Source organism: Eptatretus burgeri, chromosome 11 (assembly GCF_056783735.1).
Source record: "Eptatretus burgeri isolate ZD-2024b chromosome 11, Ebu_testis_v1, whole genome shotgun sequence".
Lineage (NCBI taxonomy): Eukaryota > Metazoa > Chordata > Myxini > Myxiniformes > Myxinidae > Eptatretus > Eptatretus burgeri.
In genome coordinates this window covers 36,494,624-36,516,731 of record NC_140971.1, presented here as the reverse complement: position 1 = coordinate 36,516,731, position 22,108 = coordinate 36,494,624, and the positions used below count along the sequence as shown (strand labels likewise).

At 42.4% G+C, this 22,108-nt stretch overlaps 1 protein-coding gene across 4 annotated transcripts in view; it reads left to right on the top strand.

The window, feature by feature from the left end:
- Positions 1–22,108, top strand: part of PLAA (phospholipase A2 activating protein) — an 80,280-nt gene that overhangs the window by 5,800 nt on the left and 52,372 nt on the right. For all 4 annotated transcript variants that reach the window (XR_015049229.1, XR_015049228.1, XM_085846008.1 and 1 more), the window contains exons 2-7: positions 5,991–6,184; positions 7,755–7,855; positions 13,126–13,243; positions 16,652–16,819; positions 17,192–17,327; positions 19,715–19,884. Coding sequence is in view for 2 of the 4 variants with exons in the window: in XM_085846008.1 (XP_085702134.1) it covers positions 5,991–6,184; positions 7,755–7,855; positions 13,126–13,243; positions 16,652–16,819; positions 17,192–17,327; positions 19,715–19,884 (887 nt within the window). In the remaining 2 variants the exon portion in view is untranslated. The remainder of the gene's footprint in view (positions 1–5,990; positions 6,185–7,754; positions 7,856–13,125; positions 13,244–16,651; positions 16,820–17,191; positions 17,328–19,714; positions 19,885–22,108) is intronic.

Sequence of the window (22,108 nt, the reverse complement as noted above, 5' to 3'; positions counted from 1 at the left end):
ATTCATTTATTTACAGAAAATGATTCCACCACGATCCACACACCACCTTCAATTATTTATTTATTTACCGAAAACGATTCCACGACCCACACACCACCTCCAATTATTTATTATTTAAAGTGGGAGTGGTGTAGGAAAGTGGGCGTGGCTAATGAAAAATATTGTGTGGCTCAGGAGGTGTGGTCAAACAAGAGCATTGAGAGAAGTTTATCGTGTGTGTGTGTGCGTGCGTGCGTACGTGTCTGCAACGCGAGGTTCCACAGCACAAACCAGCAAACCGATTATTTTTCAAATGGTAGTCCTTCAAAAATAGGGTGTCAATTTACCGTCCTTTTTATGAGGAGTGCCAGTTGGCAAAATACGCAATAGGAAAAATCTTGCCAGGCAGAGGAACAATTGTATGTGAACCAATACGTCTTGGCAATGAATCTTCGTCGGTGGATCGGTCAGAATGAAAAGCATCGTATCCAGCGCTTCAATCCTAGTGAATCCCTCGTCGCCTACCGGCTTGTTACTTACGAAATCTAAAGATTTCGTAAGTATATTGATGCCTTCAATTTCTGTTTGTTTGTTAGTAGGCACGATAACTCGAGAACGGAAGAAGCTACCAATGTCAAATTACACCACGTGATTCAGGAGGGTGATGGCTCGTGCTGATTAGATTTTGGTCAAAATCGGTCAAAGGTCAAGGTCACAGCAAGGTCAAATATTCGATTTTTGATGGTTTGGTACAGATAACTCCAGAACGGAAGAAGCAACCAATGTCAAATTCCACCACGTGATTCAGGAAGGTGGTGGCGAGCGCTGATTAGATTTTGGTCAAAATCGGTCAAAGTTCAAGGTCACAGTGAGGTCAAACATCCAAAACATTAGATTTTTGATGGTTTGGTACAGAATCATCTTAGAAACTTCTGGTTTGCGTCGCTGCGTTCTCTCGAGACAGCTTTTATTAGTCAAGGTCAGTGGTCAAGTTGACTATTTAGTAAGTACCAGTCTTTGACTGCTTGTTTGTTACTTACGAAATCTAAAGATTTCGTAAGTATATTGATGCCTTCCGTTTCTGTTTGTTTGTTTGTTTGTAGGCACTATAACTCGAGAACGGAAGAAGCTACCAATGTCAAATTACACCACGTAATTCAGGAGGGTGATGGCTAGTGCTGATTAGATTTTGGTCAAAATCGGTTCAAGGTCAAGGTCACGGTGAGGTCAAATATTCGATTTTTGATGGTTTCGTACAGATAACTCGAGAACGGAAGAAGCTACCAATGTTAAATTACACCACGTAATTCAGGAGGGTGATGGCTAGTGCTGATTAGATTTTGGTCAAAATCGGTTCAAGGTCAAGGTCACGGTGAGGTCAAATATTCGATTTTTGATGGTTTGGTACAGATAACTCGAGAACGGAAGAAGCTACCAATGTCAAATTACACCACGTGATTCAGGAGGCAGATGGCTCATGCTGATTAGATTTTGGTCAAAATCGGTCAAAGGTCAAGGTCACAGTGAGGTCAAACATCCAAAAAATAATAACTCGAGAACGGAAGAAGCTTCCAATGTCAAATTACACCACCTGATTCAGGAGGGTGATGGCTCGCGCTGATTAGATTTTGGTCAAAATCGGTCAAAGGTCAAGCTCACAGTGAGGTCAAACATCCAAAACATTCGATTTTTGATGTTTTGGTACAGAATCATCGCAGAAACTTCTGGTTTGCGTCGCAACCTTCTCTCGAGACAGCTTTTATTAGACAAGGTCAGAGGTCAAGTTGACGATTTTGTAAGTACCAGTCCATGACTGTTTGTTTGTTTGCAGGCACGATAACTCGAGAACGGAAGAAGCAACCAATGTCAAATTACACCACGTGATTCAGGAGGCAGATGGCTCGTGCTGATTAGATTTTGCTCAAAATTGGTCAAAGGTCAAGGTCACAGTGAGGTCAAACATAATTCCGTAAATTCATGTGGAGAAATGGAGTATTTTTGCTTCGCTCGACGTTACGAGTTCGTTTTAACTTCAATTTTAATTTTGTCTTTGGTTTTTGCGATCGCTTTGGATGCTTAAAACTCGGTTGTCGAAATTCTGGTAAAAATCGGATGTTTTGGAGACGTTTTAAGATTGTATAAAAAAATATTCCACTCGACGCGTCACGGGTCATCCCATGATGCAGTGCGCTCGAACAGACGCGTCGTTGAGTTACGTTAAGGTGTAATTGCGTCGAGAAATGGAGATTTTTGCTTCGGTCGACATTACGATTTTTGATGGTTTGATACAGAATCATCGTAGAAACTTCTGGTTTGCGTTGCTGCCTTCTCTCGAGAGACGGCTTTTATTAGACAATGTCAGAGGTCAAGTTGACGATTTCGTAAGTACCAGTCTATGACTGCTTGTTTGTTTGTTTGTTTGTAGTCACGATAACTCGAGAACGGAAGGAGCTACCAATGTCAAATTACACCACGTGATTCAGGAGGGTGATGGCTAGTGCTGATTAGATTTTGGTCAAAATCGGTCTAAGGTCAAGGTCACGGTGAGGTCAAATCTTCGATTTTTGATGATTTGGTACAGATAACTCGAACGGAAGAAGCAACCAATGTCAAATTACACCACGTGATTCAGGAGGCTGATGGCTCGTGCTGATTCGATTTTGGTCAAAATCGGTCAATGGTCAAGGTCACAGTGAGGTCAAACATCCATAAAATGATAACTCGATGACGGAAGAAGCTTCCAATATCAAATTACACCACGTGATTCAGGAGGGTGATGGCTCGTGCTGATTAGATTTTGGTCAAAATCGGTCAATGGTCAAGGTCACAGTGAGGTCAAACATCCAAAACGTTCGATTTTTGATAGTTTGGTACAGAATCATCGTAGAAACTTCTGGTTTGTGTCGCTACCTTCTCTGGAGACAGCTTTTATTAGACAAGGTCAGAGGTCAAGTTGACTATTTCGTAAGTACCAGTCTATGACTGCTTGTTTGTTTGTTTGTTTGTAGGCACGATAACTCGAGAACGAAGGAGCTACCAATGTCAAATTACACCACGTGATTCAGGAGAGTGATCGCTAGTGCTGATTAGATTTTGGTCAAAATCGGTCAAAGGTCAAGGTCACAGTGAGGTCAAACATCCTAAACATTCGATTTTTGATGGTTTGGTACAGAATCATCGTAGAAAATTCTGGTTTGCGTCGCTACCTTCTCTGGAGACAGCTTTTATTAGACAAGGTCAGAGGTCAAGTTGACGATTTCATAAGTACCAGTCTCTGACTGCTTGTTTGTTTGTTTGTTTGTGAACAGTATTACGGAAAAACTCCTGGACAGATTTCGACGAAACTTGGTGGGGGGATTCGGTATGGTCCAAGGATCATGCCATTAGATTTTGAACTTGGTCCAAAGTCCAATATGGCCGCTATGGCGGCCATTTTGAAAAAATATTTGAATTTTTGTTTTTGCATTTCTACATGTTTTAAGTGATTTCCAACCAAAAAAAAAATTGTTACAGAAAAAAAAAAGTTTTGCAACTTTTTTTTCAGCATTTTTTCGATTTTATTTGAAAAAATTTGAATTTTTTTTGCATTTCTGCATGTTTTAAGTGATTTCCAATCCCCCCCCCCCCCAAAAAAAAAAATTCGTTAGAGGAAAAAAAAAAATTTTTGCACTTTTTTTTTTCAACAAAATTTCAATTTCTTTTTTTTCTTGGCATTTCTGCATGCGCGTCGATCTCGTTTCGTTTATTCAATCGTGGTTCAGTAGAGTCTGATCCGTTTTGACCTCCAATGAATAGGATATCAGGTTCACTTAAGTGACCCAGCAGTATTGGCAGCGGAGGTTTTGCACTCTACCGAGTGCTCCCCCTCTAGTTTTTAATGTGATTCTTCACCATTGAGAGGTAAGGCCAAAAATGATATAGTACTGTGTGGTATGATATTTCGAAAATGTATTTGGCCCAATATGTTCTCATGGATCAGGCATTACGTGGTGGAGGTATGCACTCTACTAAGTGCCCTTCTAGTTAAGTCTGTGTCTGGAGTGTACTCCCTTCCATCCCACCCCCTCTTCCAATGGCACCACAGCAAACTCCATTCGTGAGAAGGCTGAATGCCTCAATTTTGTGTTTGCTTCCAGATCTTGCATCCCCAATCCCTCACTCTCAATACCCATCCTTCCATAGCGTACCCAACTGCTCCTGGATTTTGTCTCTTTTACACCTGAGAAGGTGGAGAAGGTTATTTCGACCCTCGACTGACTCTGCTACTGGACTGGATAGCATCAGCTCACGTGTCCGAAAGACATGCTCTGCTGCTCTTGCAGACCTTTTTTCTGCCCTTTTCACCCAATCGTTTGCACTCGGTCATGTTCTTTCTGCTTGGAAATCTGCCCAACATCACTGCATTACATAAAGTTGCAAAAACTGATCCCCTTAACTACAGACCTATCAGCTTATTTCTAATTATCAGCAAAGTCATGGAATCCATTATTGCAGTTGATATGAAATCATTCCTTTTCTCCAACAAACTCATCTTAGATCACCAATTTGGTTTCAGACCAGGTCTGTCAACCTTGGACATGCTGCTTCTACTCGCACAACAATGTATGGAAGCCTTCAATGTCAGACATGAGTTCAGAGACGTCTCTGGACATATCTTGTGCTCCACACATGACTTACTGACCTCCTATACGCTCGTAGCCAACATGTGGCACTCAATGGAATCCTTTTATCTCCTCACCCTGTCAAAGCTGGAGTGCTTCAAGACAGTGTTGTGGGCCCACTCATATTCTTGGTCTTCATCAATGATCTCTCTGACTCTGGAAAATCATCTTTATCTATTTGCTGATGTCTCTACCCTCTGCTGTGACATCCCTTCTTCAGACAGGTAGGCTGCAGCCTCTTCCCTCTCTTCAAACCTTGAAAAAAAATATCACAAGCTGATCAAACACCTGGAATATATCATTCAATCCTGACAAATCTCTCACTCTCAATATCACTCTCCGAAAGGACCATCTGGCAAACCCTCCTATTTTCTTAATGATCCTCTTGAGGAAGTTCAGTCACTCAAACTCTTGGGTCGAACTATCAGTCATGATCTTTCTTGGGCAAACCACATTTCAAAGTTGGCATCCTCCATCACACAAAGTACTTCCTTGGCACACCTGAACTCCTATCCACCTACAACTCCTTCATCCGCAGCTTGAAGGAGTAATGCTCTCTCCTTGGACTGGCTCCCCTGCCTCACATATTTCTTAGCTTAACGTTGTGGAAACCAAGGCCTTCAAGATCATTGCAATCTCCCATGCTGAAGCGGAGTCTGTGAGCCTATCACTTCGCGATTGCAGACAGGTCAGTGGTCTGTCTGTCTTATAATGCCTCTTTTCTGGTCTTGCACCCTCTGCTCTTTCCGTGCTTTGTCCCCTGCTGGTTTCTGCAGGGTTCACACGGTCCATCGTAAACCCTCTTCTGGTGAAACTACCTAAATCCAGGATCACTGCTCACTTCCACTTATTTGTTCTTCTTTTTTCCCACCTCTGGAATCAATTTCCACATCCTCTTCAATCTCATTCTTCCCTCCAGGTCTTCAAGACAGCTGTTCACCACAATCTCAGATCGTACCCAATCCAAAAAACATGATCTTTTCTACCCTCACTAACCCCACCCATATTCCTTCTTGGAGTTTCCTTCTCCATGCATGCATGTTTTGCATCCTGTTTTTGTCTGCTCTGTCCTGATTGGTTCAATGTGCTCGCTCTTCCATGAGCCTACACTACACTATACAAAAAAACTTGTGCGGTAGGTCATGCATTGTTGCAAGGTCCATCACAAACCTTGGGGAACTGTTAACTGGAAGGGGGGGGGGGGCTACACACAAGACCCCTTTTTAATAGTATAGTTTAACAGAGTGCTTTACGAATAAAGTTTAATAGCAACCTCTGGTTCATGAGTGACCGTTTGTGTGAACAGCAGCTTATGTGTTTTTATCATTCGTGTATTCTTCTATTTTTCAGAGATGGTGTGGGTTTCTCGGAGGCTCGAAGTTTCTTTGGACACCGTGGCTTTGTGTCATGCGTTTGCATCATTTACGGGGACCCACTCTATGCAGAAGGCCTGCTGGCTACAGGAGGCCATGATAATACTGTGTGCGTGTTTGACATAGAAACGTCTTCGCTTCTGTATCGCCTTGAGGGACACCGTGACACAAGTAACGTGGCAACAATTTATTTTATTATTATTATTATTATTATTATTATTTTTGTTTTTAGTGATCGGACATTAAATGATCTTGAGGGATACCGTAACACAAGTGTCTATCATGTGCAACCTGTGGCTGCTGGTTGCATCATTTTCTGGGGATATGGCTGTGCTGCTGATGCAGTGCCGTCTATTACCAGTATGCTGGGACTCATTTTGCAGACCTCAGAAGGATGACAGGCTGAGTCAACCACACTTGGTGTCAATTCATTGTCTGACAGGGGTTCAAACTCCAGACCATAAGATATTAAGTCAGCCACTTTAACCATTAAGCCAACACCAGGTTTTGTAACACAAGTAATGTAGCAACAATCTTTTTTTTTAATGCATTAATTTTTTTTTCGTGATATCATAGAAAGTGGTCTTGAGGGACACTGTGACGCAAGTAAAGTGGCAACAATGTTTAAAATTTTTTTTTTAAATATCCAATCACTAAAAAAAAAACAAAAAAAAATAAACAAATCAAAACGAAGACTATTGTAAAAATAGGATAACGCGTCCTGAAGCTCACCTGGATTATAAGCAACAGTCACTCAAACCGGCCGCAGACACCCTTAAACCCAGACTTTTATTATTATTTTTTTTATTGTTTAATGCTGTGAACAAACCTTGGTACATCACGGGTGATGTGTGATCAAAATTGTGCATGTAGTTTCGGAGAAGAGAGCAAATACCTATTTTGTGGGGGGGGAGGGGGGGGTCAACCCCCTCCCCCGTTGACCCCTAAATGAACACAGATTTTGATGCGGTTAATACACCTTGATTAGGCATCAGATATGAAGCTTGTGTCCAAGTTTTGTTAAAATCGTTTGTTTAGTTCATGCGATAATGACTGGTGTTTACTCACTGACTTACTCTCTCTCACCTACGGACTCTGTTCGAGCGCATAAGCTCACCTGACTAAAGTCAAAGTGAGCTAAAAATGTGTCAAAGTGAAGACCATTGTAAAAATAGTACCATGGGTCCTGAAGCTCACCTGGACAAGAGCAACAGTCAATGGAGTCATAAAATATTGAAATTATAGTGATACATGTTTTCAAGGGTTACAGGTCATACTTTTGGCTGAGGGTATGGCTGCGCTGCTGATGCACCGCCACCTGTAGGTTAGGGCAGGAATGTTTAGCATTTACGCCTGATTTCAACCTGTTAATGAGTGCAGATTTTGATTCGGTCAATATACCTTCATTAGGCTTCAGATGTGAAGCTTGTGGCCAAGTTTCATCCAAATCGTGTGTTTGGTTCAAGCGATAATGACTGAAGTGTTAACAGACTCACTGACTGACTTACCTACGGATACTGCTCGATCGCATAAGCTCACCGGACCAAAGTCAAGATGAGCTAAAAATGTAGTTTCTAGCAGAATATCACATCTTCATAAGATTATCGAGGTTGCAATTGTTTTGCATTATTTGTACATACAGTATTTAATACTTCTCTCATCGATTTCTTTGCATTGCAGTATGTTCTCGTAGCTCATTATTTGTACTTGTTTTGACCTTCCCCTGTATCCTTGTTCCCAGTTTGTTGTCTCAGGTCAGGAAGTTCTGGGACATTGATTACTGGTTCTTGGGACTCCACTGCTCGAGTTTGGCACCAGAACCAGTGTTTGGAGGAAATGCAGGTGGGGAAGTGACAGGTTCTCTTTTAGGCTGCCTACCATATAATCCCTTGGCTTGTCAGAACAGGGATTTTCTGCTAAAGTAATATTTGAGGTGTATATTTGCATATTAGCTGAACTGGAGGGCTGTTAGGATGGCCGAGAGATGTGCGCACTCGCCTCAAAGCTGTCTAAACTTCTTTGGTAGCACCAACGGTCTGTATCAACATATGGTACATCAGAAGCAATCTCGAGGGGTCGATAATGTTTGATTTTAAAGAGCAGGTTGCGGGTCACCAAACATGTTCTGAAAATGTATCAACATGATTATATGTGCATTAAATAGTTCGATGCAAACTATTGTGGTTGCCTAACTATTGGGAAAATTAATGAAATTTAACTCCGAAGTTGTTATTTCTCGAGGCTGTTGAAAAAAAACAGCCGCGTGCCATATATGGATGGTGACGTCACGTTCTCCAAAACAAAGCGGACGCTCACTCGCTCATTGAAGAAGTGTCCAGTTGAGCGGGCCGTTCTTTCGATTTTTTTTTGAGCTTGCAACTGTCTATATTATCCTTTTTTATTTTTAACTATTGTAGAACAAAGTTATTTGGATATTTGTACATCATGCCTCGTACGTGTGTCGTCATGTTTTGCGAAAATGGCTGGAAAATGCGTAATCGCTCCCACCGATTCCCGAAGGAATCAAACATTCGCCGGCAGTGGATACGATTTGTACAAACAAAACGGGCGAATTTTCCCCCAAAGAAAACGAGTAATGAAGACCCTTTGGATAGACTTGTCATTTGTGGTGACCATTTCACAGCCGAGGATTACGAAGGCATAAACACATCTGATCACCACTCTGAATATGAGTTGTTGGTTGACAAGTTCTCCAGATACTGCTCTGCCACAGAATCAATTGTTGAGTTTAAGTGAGAAAAACCTTGAAATGTATTCTTAAAGAGTACATGGAAAAACATGTAAATAAACTTTCTGAAAAACACAAGCATGAAAAAATTTCTCAACAAATCAACTTATTGTTGATTAAATTACTTTTTTAACAGCATCAGCAAATTGGGCTATTTCATTTCAATTCTAAAAAATTGATCAATTTTCCACCTTTTTTTCTAAATTTGGTAGAATATTTCCCAATGAGGTTAAACATGTTTTGGTATTTATATGCCACAACAGTCTCTTGAAAGTTGGGGTTTGTCCTAACTGTTCACTTTCACTGGGGTCAAGCTCAGCTGTCAGAAAGACTTCAACGCCAAGGCTACGGTGTATAATATATTTGGGTCCATTATTCATTCATTCTATTTCTGACTCTTGAGTGACTGGAGGGTTAAAAATTATTAAATCAAGTCACAGACGAATCAAACTTTACATTATTTTATGCATCGAACAAGAAAATGAAAATCTACAAACCAATCTGTCTGGTGGAGTCTGTCATTGTGAACTGCCGGGCAGTCAATCCTGCCACTTGTACACAAAATAGGCCGTTTTCTAGCACTTGCAAGTGGCTCAAATTTATATGGCTCAGGGCCAGAAACTCCATAGTATAAATTCCCATCATCCTCTGACTCGTCCTCGGCAATATCGGAATGAAAACACTCAATTTCATCGCCGCTGAAATCACTCTCTGATTCGCATCTCGCCATTGTTCACACGCTGTTTCCGAATGTTCATGAAGTTTTCGGAGAATGTGACGTCATAGCATCTTCGTTAAATTCCGGTCTGTTTTTCGATCACTGACAAAAGTTTTGACCTAAAAGTTAATTTTAGCATATTTTGAGTTTCAAATGTAAGAAAATAATTGCCCAACAATTATTCATGTGATTACAACCTTTGAATCACGCGAAGTCATCAGCGACCCAAAACCTGCTCTTTTAATGGATATTGTAAATTATCTGGAAATAGTGGAATGAAAATAATAACAGAAAAGAAAGCAAATTTTTCTCCCTATTTGTGATGTATTTTTACATTTATCATAGAAAAGTTTGTCTGCGTGTATGACATGCAGGACAAGGATATTAGGAGGCATCATTTTGATTTTTATTGAATTGCAAGGACAGCTCTAAGCTCATAAATTGAGCTTGCTCATCAATTTTGTCGACGATAGACAAATCATCAGTTAATGAGATTTTAACCTGGGATCTCAGTATCAAGAACTATGTGCTCATTTGGGAATCATCATGTGACTGACTCATCCAGAAAGCCAATAGAAGTACTTTAACACATTACTCTTGAGCATGTTGTATTGTTGCACTGACTGTGAACATCGATGTTAGCCCTTGACTCATTGCAAGGTACAGTCGTCCCTCGCCATTTCGCGGTCTCGCTGTATCGCGGATTTTTAACTCTTACATATCTAATTTTATATCGCGGATTTTTCGCTACATCACGGGATTTTGCGGTATAAATGTATTTTTATATATTTATAATTTTAATTATTTTTATGGTAAAATAAGCATTTTCTAGCCTAAAAAATTTAAAAACGTAAAAAAAAAAATAATTAAAACGTATTGCAAGAAATAAAATACTGTACATAGTGTACAGTAAAAGAGTAGACAAAGAGTTGTGCGTATGGAAAACGCAGATGCGGCCGCTTCCACTTGCGCTAGTTTACCCACGTGAGATCGTACACGGCACGCTATTGGCTGATGGATGGGAGGCAACCAACCAGAGCATGGTGTTCTGTATCCTGGGTTCTGATTGGCTCAGCGACCGTAGCATCATTCTCTGCATCTCCCGCGCATAGCATGCATTCAGCATCTCGCCTTTTCCATTTCACATCGAAGTGCAATCGCTGCTCGTAGTGTTACTCTGCGGTGTTGTGTTTGTGTGAATTATCCGTGAAAGTTTTTAATTTATTTCAACCCCTACAATGCCGCCCAAACGTTCTGCACCTTCGAAGGTATCTGGCACTGAACCTAAGCGGCAGAGGAAGATGCTAACCATCGTAGAAAAAGCGCAACTTCTCGACATGTTAAAGCAAGGGAGAAGCTTCACTGCTGTAGGCCGCCAATGAATCTGTTTAAAAATATAGGAAGTGTTTATAAGAGTGTGGGAAAGGTTAATAAGAGTGTGGGGAGGGTCATAAAGCTTTAAAATATATATAAATAATAAAATAAACATATGGTCGCTACTTCACAGATTTTCACTTATCGCGGGGGGGGGGGGTTTGGAACGTAACCTCCGCGATAAACGGGGGATTACTGTATTTGCAAATAGTATCACAAACTCAGTGCATATACCAGCCCACTTGCAGAACCCTCTACACTATTCTGGAGAGCTCTGAGTTACTCTCCTTGGTTCTTCTGATCTGGTCACAGCCCCAATACATTATTTGGGCTTTGCGATGCAGTTGCCCTGTTCGTCTCTTGGGGCTTACCAGAGCTGTGCCTCCAAGTCACTAGCTGAGGTCTTGTTTTCAAGGTCTCTTCGTCGGTGGAGACAACAATTATTTTTTTAAATCCACCGAATAAAACTTATTACCATAAAATTACCCCCGTGCGGGAGTGACGGTCATCTCTGCGAGAAAATATATAGCCTCCTGAAGGTAGGGCAGTTTTCGCAAACTTTGAAGTCACGTGACGCGAAAACGAAAGCGAATATCGAAAATCCGGCCCAACAAAATTTAGATATTGTCCCATAGATTCATATGCCATAATAAAATTCAAGATTGCTTGAGAAATGTAGGAGGAGATAGATTTTGAAAATCGTCATTTTCGCATTTTTTGCCAACTTTCAATTCACGTGACACGAAAGCGAATATCGAAAATCCGGCCCGACCAAATTTAGATATTGTCCCATAGATTCATATGCCACAATCAAATTCAAGATCGCTTGAGAAATGTAGGAGGAGATAGAATTTGAAAGTCGTCATTTTCGCAACGGACGGACGGACGGATGGGTCGAAGGACATCTACACCCATATTATTAGGTCATGCTCGAAAAGATGACCTAAGAAAGGGGAAAATTGGACAATAGATAAATACTATGAGACATGTAGACAAAAGGACATGGTCAGAAATTCCAGACTTCAGTGCTCGGTCAGCATTACCATACTACTATCTTGTAACTATTGTATGCAAAAAAAAAGATGTCGTGCAGTCAGTAATATTATACTCCCAAGCTCATAACAATTGGTCATGTATGTACAAACCTCTTGCCTGCTCATTTGGGCCAAGGTTTGTGCAGTTTTTACCACACGCACGCGAAGCGAAACGCAGGAATAAGCAATTGATTCACTTCTGTCTGTCCGTCCAGCTGTCTGTCCATCCACAAACATCATTTTATGATCGAGGAACAACTTGATTTCATTTGAATGTTATATTTTGAACATTATTCAGAAAACAAACTTGTAGCTCAGCAGTAGTTTGGCTCTGAATTTGTCCTGATCATGCATGTGTAGAGGGGAGTGGGATAATATTTTTATTCCTCGGTCTACTTGTCTAGCAGTCAAACCAAATTGCAAATCATTCCAAACAGGAAACTTTCTGTTTTTAAGGACTTCATAAAGGACACACACAATAGGCACGAATAACTAATTTAACATGTTAAATCTTCTTCTTCTTCTTTCGGCTGCTCCCGTTAAGGGTCGCCACAGCGGATCATCCGTATGATCCCCATAGTGATTTGGCACATGTTTTACGCCGGATGCCCTTCCTGACACAACCCTGGTCGCCTCTTACGACACAGGGATATGGTACACCTATTTTAACCGGGGTATACACCGGACCAGTACACTGGTACTCATTTCGCCGACCTCGGAAGGATGACGGGCTGAGTCAACCCCCTGGTGTATTAATTCAGTGGCCCAACGGGGCTTGAACTCAGGACCTTTTGGATCCCAAGCCGCTGCCGTAACCACTGCGCCAACACACCAGGCTTAATTTAACATGTTAAATAAGGCGGTGTAAAAGACATTGCGTCAGCAATGCCAGAATATATATATATTTTTTTAAATTCAACTTTTAAAATCATTATTTTATTTCAATTGAATTGTATACTTAAACACCGTGGGGGTAAGGTGGTCTATGAACTCTCCAGTTTATTTTGTTTTTGTTTGAAATTCCTGCTTTTTCTAAGAAAGAGCAATGTGGGTGATAACCCTGGCAAATAAATCTCTCTTATAATGTTGTCTGTCAGAGATGTGCAAGCACAGGTGTACGATTGCATCAACTGCTATGACTGGCAGAACTTTGGGTGTAACTCTGCCATAAGCCAGCAATGTGCACAACATGATTATCATTGATTATTATGCTTTTACTGAGTGAACAAATGTACAGGGACACAACGCTGCAGTTTGGGCAGTGGCTATGGCAAACAAAGGAGCTGTGCTCACTGGTTCAGCAGATAAAACCATCCGACTCTGGAATGCCACTCGATGCAAGCAAGTCTTTACAGGTGCTTGATGTTCTGTATTTGTCTTTTTGCATTTGCTTAGGACTGCGTGTGTCACCTGGTTATTTTGTTGTGCCACTTGTATATCGCTGAGCTTCAGTTTATAATAGTTTAAAGGGCCAGTCACACCTTGACGTTTTAGCCAGCTTATGCCGATTTTTGAAAAATTTGTCTAAAACGCTGGTACACGTCGAATACGTTATGGGTAAGTTTTGATAACATTGAGAGCACGCTGAAAAACACTGCCATACGTCGTTGTACGCTGGCTTTAAACGTTCTACTTTTCGGTTGTCCTCAATTTTCCATGCTTGAAATTTTAAGACTTATGCCAGCGTATGACTCACACGTTCCGCATAACGCTGGCCATAAGTTGAAGGCACGTCACGCGATCGTTGACACACGTCGACACACGTTAATTGTAAGTTACTCATAAGTCGAAACACGTCGAGGTAATGTTTAGCGTACCCGAAAGTTATTTCTAACCTATGAGTAACGTGTTGTACTCACGTTGCGCGATCGGTGACACACATCGACACACGTTACTTGTAAGGTGCTCATAAGTCGAAACACATCAAGGTAATGGTTAGCGTCAGTGTTCCAGACTCCCTGGTTTTTTTTATTTTTTATTTTCTTCCTTCCTTCGGTATGATGGTGATTTTGACACTTCGATTTCTAGTGTGGTTATAATATAATTAATAGGCTGCCGCTCAACGATTTAAATCATAACCGCACTGCACACTGAACACAGTCATACCGAAAAAAAAAAACCGGGAGTCTGGAACACTGACGCTCACCATTACCTTGACGTGTTTCGACTTATGAGTACCTTTCAAGTAACGTGTGTCTGTGTGTCAACGATCGCATATCGTGCGTACAACTTATTCCCATCGCATGCGGAGCGTGTGCCATACGGCAAGTACGTCGTAAAATTTTCAACATGTTTAAAATTACAAGACGTACTCCATTTGAAAAGACGTATGATAGCGTACTTTAGCGTTCTATTCACGCATACCAAACTTACCCATACCGTATTCGACGTGCGCCAGCGTTTTAGACGCATTTTTCAGAGGTCGGCATACGCTGGCAAGATCGCCAAGGTGTGACTGCGATGTTGGCACTTCTATTTCTGCGGCGGTTATGATTTGAATCGTTGTGCGGCAGCCTTTTCATAACCTACGCCACATCATCGTCGGCGATGCGTGCAGCGCGCTATGCATAAGTTAGACTATCGTTGGGCATAGGTTGTGAAGGCCGACAACAGGTTCAGCATTCGTTGGTATAAGTTATCTATAACACAACGAAACGTTCTGTGTCCGTTACTAATGCGTTATGCATAAGACCAAGTCGTTATGAATACGTGAATCAAAAGTTCAACGTAAGCCAGCGTTTTACATACATTTTAATACGTTGCCATTGCTGGCTAAAACGTCAAGGTGTGACTGGGCCTTTAGTTAGTTATTGCCTTCTTTCAATACACTTCCAATGAATTCTAACAGACACTAGAATGGCACTCAGAAACGGCACCCAGAGCAGAACATGACTGAATAGCTTATTTTTTTATCCCCCTAATAGGCCAGATCTGCATCCAGACCTTCACCAAAATATAATCAGCTTGTTCTCGTCACCTCCCCAACTCATCCACTAACTTTTGTCATAACCCATCCACAACTTTTTGAGATATCATGCTACATATCGTTTTTGGCCCAAAACATCATTCTATATATTGTGTCCACGCCGGTTAAGACCGAGGTGGACGAATAGCCAAACGATTTCTCTTGGAGGCAAACAGCTGAGTTCCCTGGAGATTATGGCGCGTGCGGGATGGAGGGCGGCAAGGACGCGTAGCAGACGGAGGCATATGGGTTTTACTCGAACCCACCACGAATCGACAGACACAAGCAACTTTAATAAATAAGGATTTAATGAACATAAATCAAATGTTTATAATGGAAATACAGTCATGCGCCGCTTAACGAAGTTCTGGGCAACGACGGATCGCATATACGACGGATCTAACGGCTCTGAAAAAAAACAAAAAAAAAAAAGGAAAAAATAATGAAACATTAAAAAAGTAGCTGAAACATTCCTATCGCCTAGTGATGTAGCCGACGTAGCGCTGCCAGTCGTATAAAAATAGCAGTACAATTATGTACACTGAACAGTACATAATACTTGATAATGATAATAAACAACGATGTTACTGGTTTATGTATTTACTATACTATACTTTTTATCGTTATTTTAGAGTGTACTCTTTATACTTATATTAAAATAAAGTTTACTGTAAAACAGCATGCCGTGTCACGCAGCATTGTTCTACTGTACATCTCGTGTTTACCGCGTCTCTTGATTGCATCATTTTTCTGTGTGCTTCATTTAATCTCGTGTTGTTTTGTTCATCATGGACCTTGAGCGTACAAAATCCACTGCTGATATTGCCAGTAAGAGGTCACGTCGAATGATTGACCTGGAAACCATATAGCTATACCATGTAGCCTCGGTGTCTCGGTTTGTGTAAGTACGATGTTCGTAAACGAAAAAAAAAATTATGTTCGCACAACGACGACGTCGCTTAACGACGCGTTTCTCAGAACGTAACCCGGTCATTAAGTGGCGCATGACTGTAAATCTAAAACGTGAGGTAAACTAACACCTAAAGTTGAGACGTCTCCACACACTGTTAGAAAAATAGACAAGGGGAAAGATAAGATGAAAGAAAATCCTTTCCTTTATTCTGACACTTAGCTTCGTCCAGAGATGATCTTTGAGGAGCTTGGGGATCGAACCACATCGTCCTGCGTGGGAAACTGCACCCAAAATGGCGCCAAGCTGTTCTCTGGGCACTCGGCTGTTCGCCTCCCAGGGAAATCATTCGGCTATTCGTCCACCTCGGTCTTAACCGGCGTGGACATGACTATATCGTTGGACCAAAATATATATATATATATATATATATATATATATATATATATATATATATATATATATATATATATATATATATATATATATATATATATATATATATATATATATAAAATACACATAACACGATATCTCCAAAAGTTGTGGATGGTTTATGACAAAACTCAAGAGTGAAGAATTACTTAAAATGGCAAAGAATCACTTTTTAAATTCTCGTATCTGGATCCAGAGCTGGATATTCACAAAATGTAATCAATTTGTCCTTGTCACACACACCCAACCTGGCCACCAAGTTTTTCATCCGGATCTGTTCATAACTTTTTGAGATATCCTGCTCACAAACAAACAAGGGTGAATACATAACCTCCGTGTACCTTCAGTGTCCGAGGTAATAACGCAAAATTGGCATCATTGGCAAATGGAGAGCAGTATGATTTCAAATGGTTTTGCTTGCACTCTGCTTCCAACCTCCTTACTTCTTTCTAGGCCACGAAGACTGCGTCCGCAGCCTGGCAGTGTGCTCAGATGTGGAGTTTCTGTCATGCGGAAATGATGCGAGTGTGCGACGTTGGCAGCTGAGTGGCGATTGTGTTTCTGTGTATTATGCACACACAAACTTCATTTATAGCATCTGCCTGTTACCTGGTACACAAGGTGTGTGACATGAACTTTATTTTATTGCACTGTGCTACTACTATGCAATTGTTGGTAACTTTTATATTTTTCCTTTTAATTCCTTAAAATCAACTGTTCTTCCTTTTATGTGTGCTTCCATGCTTTTTCTTTATTTCTATATGTTGTTTTGGAGTGCCTTACCTTGCTTTATTGCAATGGTGTACCATACTTGCAGATGAGCTGCGCATTTCTTTTTATTATTAACTTTCCAACACTTGTGAAATTCTTGGTTATATCGTCAGAGTTTTTGAAGAGCATTGTTTGACTCTATAATCGATCTTTTATTGATTTATTTTTTTAAGCTAGTTCTGTGCAGGATTTCTGTTTGGCCGTGTGTTTCCCTTTGTGCAGATTTTGTCACGAGCGGAGAAGATCGTTCGGTGCGCGTGTGGCGTGGAAGCCAATGTGTGCAAACACTGCGTGTTCCTGCACAGTCCGCCTGGTCTGTATGTGCTCTGCAAAATCGGGATATTGCAGTCGGCTGCAGGTAGATGTGCAAATGCATTGTGGAAGTTTGTTTCGTAAGTGGCATCAAAGGTCTTTTTCAGCTTTTTACTGGGAAAATGTTGTTTTGTTTTGTTTTCAATCGGGTGAGCTCACTTTTTGGCTCGTGGCATAGTGGAGTTTAGGACAATGGAATGGCATCTCGCTTGTGGGTTGAAATACAGCTGAAGGCAGCAGTTTTAAGTGACGACAGCTTAATCTGTGAAACTCTTCGATAATCGTGTAATGTGCGGTGGTTGACTATTTTAATCAACAACTTTTTTCAGGCGTATCTGCAATCATCGTAAAAGTTGAATATGTTCAACTTTTATGACCGGCTGTGCATCGACGTGTCATGTGCAGCAATCTACGTTGATCGCCGACACAGCGCGATGTATCGATAAATTGAACTTCAGCTTTCAGTGACTTCCGGCCATAGCGTCAAATGGCAAACTTTGAAGGCCAAAAATGTATTCTGAAAGTTCATTGCAGTTGGCTGACCCTGACCTGTGTTTCCTTAAGTATTTAGCAAACCTTCAAAAACACTAAATACTGCTATTCTTGGTTCATTGTGGTATAAATACTTTTAATGACAAAGTTCACTCACTCATTAAAGAGTGTCAGATGCATTGGGGGGTGTATGAACCAGCGGTCCTTTGTTTGTCCACTGCCTGGATAAGTAAATGCTTCTTCGTGGGCAAATTTTGGTCTCACCCCCAAGTTGCAGGACTCGTCGGGGAGAGGCGTTTGATATTCAGAGGGGCATTTGAACCAGAGATCCTTGGCCTGTACACCGCCCAGATAAATAGTTGGCTCAACACCCGGGCCCATGACAGACTGACAGAGGCGAATCCTCGAGTTTAAACAAGCGTCAGTATACAATGACAGAGTACCTGCCTTTTTGATGAACAAAAACAGCTGATGGGAAATTGCAAATATTACATGTCTGGTTATGGAGGGATGGCTGTCAGGATGGGACAACACCATTGAGGGCTAAAATCCTTCAAAAATGCCGGATTGTCTCCAATGCTGCTTAAGTTGAGTGTTAAACAACCTCAGGACTGCTGAAATAGTGAACAAATATCAAATAAGCTGTGCCTTTAAATTTGAATCCACGGAATCATTTCAGGTCTTTCTGGTTGATTGGATGTTACAGTCGTGCATCTTCTGCAATGGTCGCGCCGCCGGCGGATGAGGGTCAAAAAGATCCACACATCCACTGGTTTAATTTGAGCACATATTGGCATTTAAGAATACACGACCATGGCAAATCTGATTGACAAGATTGGCTGAGCAAGTCTGTCAAGTGATCTGCTTTTCAAGCGCTTTTGCGTTTGGTGGAAGAAGAATAACATGGATCCACTCCACCAATCACTGGCAAACAAATGACTATAAAATAAATAAACCAGCGCACCCTTGGGACCTCAACTGCTTCAATTAATAACTTATCGCTTTCACTCGGGGGCACACGGAACAGAGCTATAATAGACAAGACAGAGAGAAAAAGAAAAGGGATACCTGCTCCACGCGCGATGTGATGTGCATGCGTGGCATGGTCTTTCCTCCGGGTACGCAGTGGGTCAGTTTAGGCTGTCCTTGTGGCACCTTAGGGGCCAGTCCAACCGAGTTATAACTACACTATGAATGACTGGAACAGCGGACTGAGGAAGCAGCTCAGGGGGTGGGCAGGTACCGAACAGCAGCAGGGACAGCAATCGACCACCACCAGCGCCGGGGGCGGCAATCGACCACCACCAGCGCCGGGGGCGGCAATCGACCACCACCAGCGCCGGGGGCGGCAATCGACCACCACCAGCGCCGGGGGCGGCAATCGACCACCACCAGCGCCGGGGGCGGCAATCGACCACCACCAGCGCCGGGGGCGGCAATCGACCACCACCAGCGGCGGGGGCGGCAATCGACCACCACCAGCATCAGGAGAAAGAACAAGCATGCAGTGTGAAAGCTTATACTGAGTCCTGCCGGGTGTCTCTTACCACAATTGGCTGTCGCGGCCTGCCAGGTGATGATTGATGGCCTGCACTAATTATTGGGGCAAAACGGGTAAATTGCACACCACGGGTGGTCTCTTGGCCTTCAGTGTGCCAGATGTCCAGATATATAAGGTGCTGTCTCTACTGCGTCTCGTGTCCTCGCGCTGACCCCATAATAACGTGACCCTTCCATGCTGACCCCATACCTTTTGTCAGCCTTTTGTTTAAAATTATAATTGCAATCAGGGAACTCGGGGTGAGATGTTAGACATTGGCCTTCTGAGAAGTATTCAAAATGTGATTACAGTTAGCACACAAAGCTGTTGCTATGGCTGCCATGAGGGAGAGAGTTATGCACTGTTCATGACATTCCCTTTTGCATGGTGTGCTTTACTAGTGATGGGACAATCCGTATATTCACCGAAGATTCATCACGAGTGGCTAGCGTAGAGCTGCGTACCGAGTTTGAATCTGAACTTGCATCCTCAAACATTGATCCGAAGTCCAGCGAGCTGGGAGGAATTTCCACTGCAGATTTGCCTGGACGTGACCACCTTGAGGAGCCAGGTGAGGGTTTTGTTGTGGAAAGTGGTTATTTTGTCGTACGATAAATTATTTCTTCGTAATAATGCTTGTTAAATACTTGCCTTTCAGAGCATTGAAACTAACCAACCCCAAAAAAATGTCATTGACACTTTTTGTTTAAACAAAAATTGTGGAACTCCTTTTATCTATTGAGTTACAGTTTAGTGCACATGGTTGCAACACATATTAAACTAGTGTGTCCATTACAAATGGAGAAAATATTTTTTGTTGTCACTGCATTCTAGTAATGTGAAAAAGGATTTGTGTGCAAGGGCAAGGCTCATGGAAGGGTGAGAACACAACATAACGAACATGGGTAAGCAAGCAAACACCAATAGCGGGGTAGAGGGACACAATAGAGAGATAATCGGTCAGGGAGGGCAAGGAGGACACAAGTGAACAATCTCAGACATAGCAAGAAGGTGGGCGGGCGAGGGGAGGGGGGTGGGTGAAAGGAGAAAATGGGGAAGAAACGAAAGGGGGTTGGGGTGGTGGGAGAGGGGAGAAAACACAATAACCTGGAAAGGAGAGGTAATGGGGGTTGATCATGAGTTTGGATGGGAGAGGTGAACAGCCATCTTGAAACTATGTACAGAAGAATGAGATTCAACATATTGAGGTAGTTGCTTCCAAAATGAAACGTTAGACCACATATTGCATTGGAGTCATCAGGAGGAGCCTGGATAGGATTCGGGTTTCTGCTGCTGCTCCACTACCCTCAAACCCATGTTGGCGCAGCCAAGTGAGCCTTCCAGAAAAATTTCTGCAAGAATTCACTATTTTTTTTTTTGTACACATTGTCAAGGCTCGTATGAGAGCTAACACAAAACGCACAGCAAGGGCGACATGAGACAAGAGGGGCGGGAGAGGGAAGGAAAAGTGGGGAACAGAGACATTAGGAGATATGGGGCAGGGAACACGGGGTATACAAGACACCCATTACAGGGACTCTTAGGAAGGAAAGCAGGGAATTTGAAGGAGGTGTGTTTGGGGTGGATTAATGGGGGTAGAAAAGTGAGGTTTTAGAAGGGGGAAGATTGGTGGTAGTGAGCAGCTATTTTGAAGGCCTGGAGAGAAGAATGGGATTGAAGAGAGTGAGGGAGTTTATTCCAAAGGCGGGAAAAAAGAGGAATGAAAGAGTGAAGGTGAGCAATGATTCGTGTTTTTCATAGTTTTACCAGATGGGGGTTGTTGGCGGACATTGAGCGCCCTGCGCAAATATGGTGGGGACATATCACAGACAGAGCAGGGAAGCGAGAATGGATAGGAGATGGTAGAAGACAGACAGACCACCGGACCTGCATGCGGTGAGAGAGTGAGAGGCCCAAAGACTCGGTCTCATCGCGGGAGATACCAATGATCCTAAATGCTGAGAGTGTGAGATTTGTCAGGATTGAAACATATGTTCCACGTGTTGGGCCAGTTTGTGATTTTTCCAGAGAATCAGAGACCTCAATGATGAAAACCAGAAAAAGAACAGGGCCCAGAATGCTGCCTTGAGGAACTCCAGCCTGGACAGGAAGAGGGGATGAAAGAACTCCATTTAGGGCCACACGTTGACTGCGACAGGAGAGGAAGTCTGCAAGCTGTGAGTGGAGATGTCCTTGGATACCATAGGAAGAGAGTTTGGTCAGCAGGGCAGGTTGCCAGACCGTGTCAAAAGCACGTGATATGTCTCGGGATATGGCTCTGTTTTCATGCCCGGCATTGAGTACCTCCATCCATTGTTGGGAGAGCAGAAGTAGCATGTCCAGGGTGGAGTGACCTGGTCTGAAACCAAATTGATGATCGGACATCAAGCCATTGGAGAAGAGGAAGGATTTAATGTCTGAAGCGATGATGGATTCCATAGCCTTGCTGATGATAGGGAGAAGGCTTATTGGTCTGGAGTTGCAGGGATCTGTTTTTGTACCTTTATTATGCAGTGCGGTAATGTTTGCTGATTTCTGCTGAAAGCTGATGGCAGATGACCTTGAGCAAATGACAGGGTGAATATAACAGAGAGAGGGTGAGCAAGAGCAGAGGAGCAGGTTTTTAGGACACGTGGGCTGATGCCGTCTGGACCGGTTGCTGAATATGAGTCGAGGTTTGACAGCAAACTGTCCACTTTGTCAGAAGAAAAGGACACAGACTCCAGGAACAGTTGGGTGCGACTGGGTAAGGTGGGTGCAGAAAGGGATGGGTTTCGGACACAAGATTTTGATGC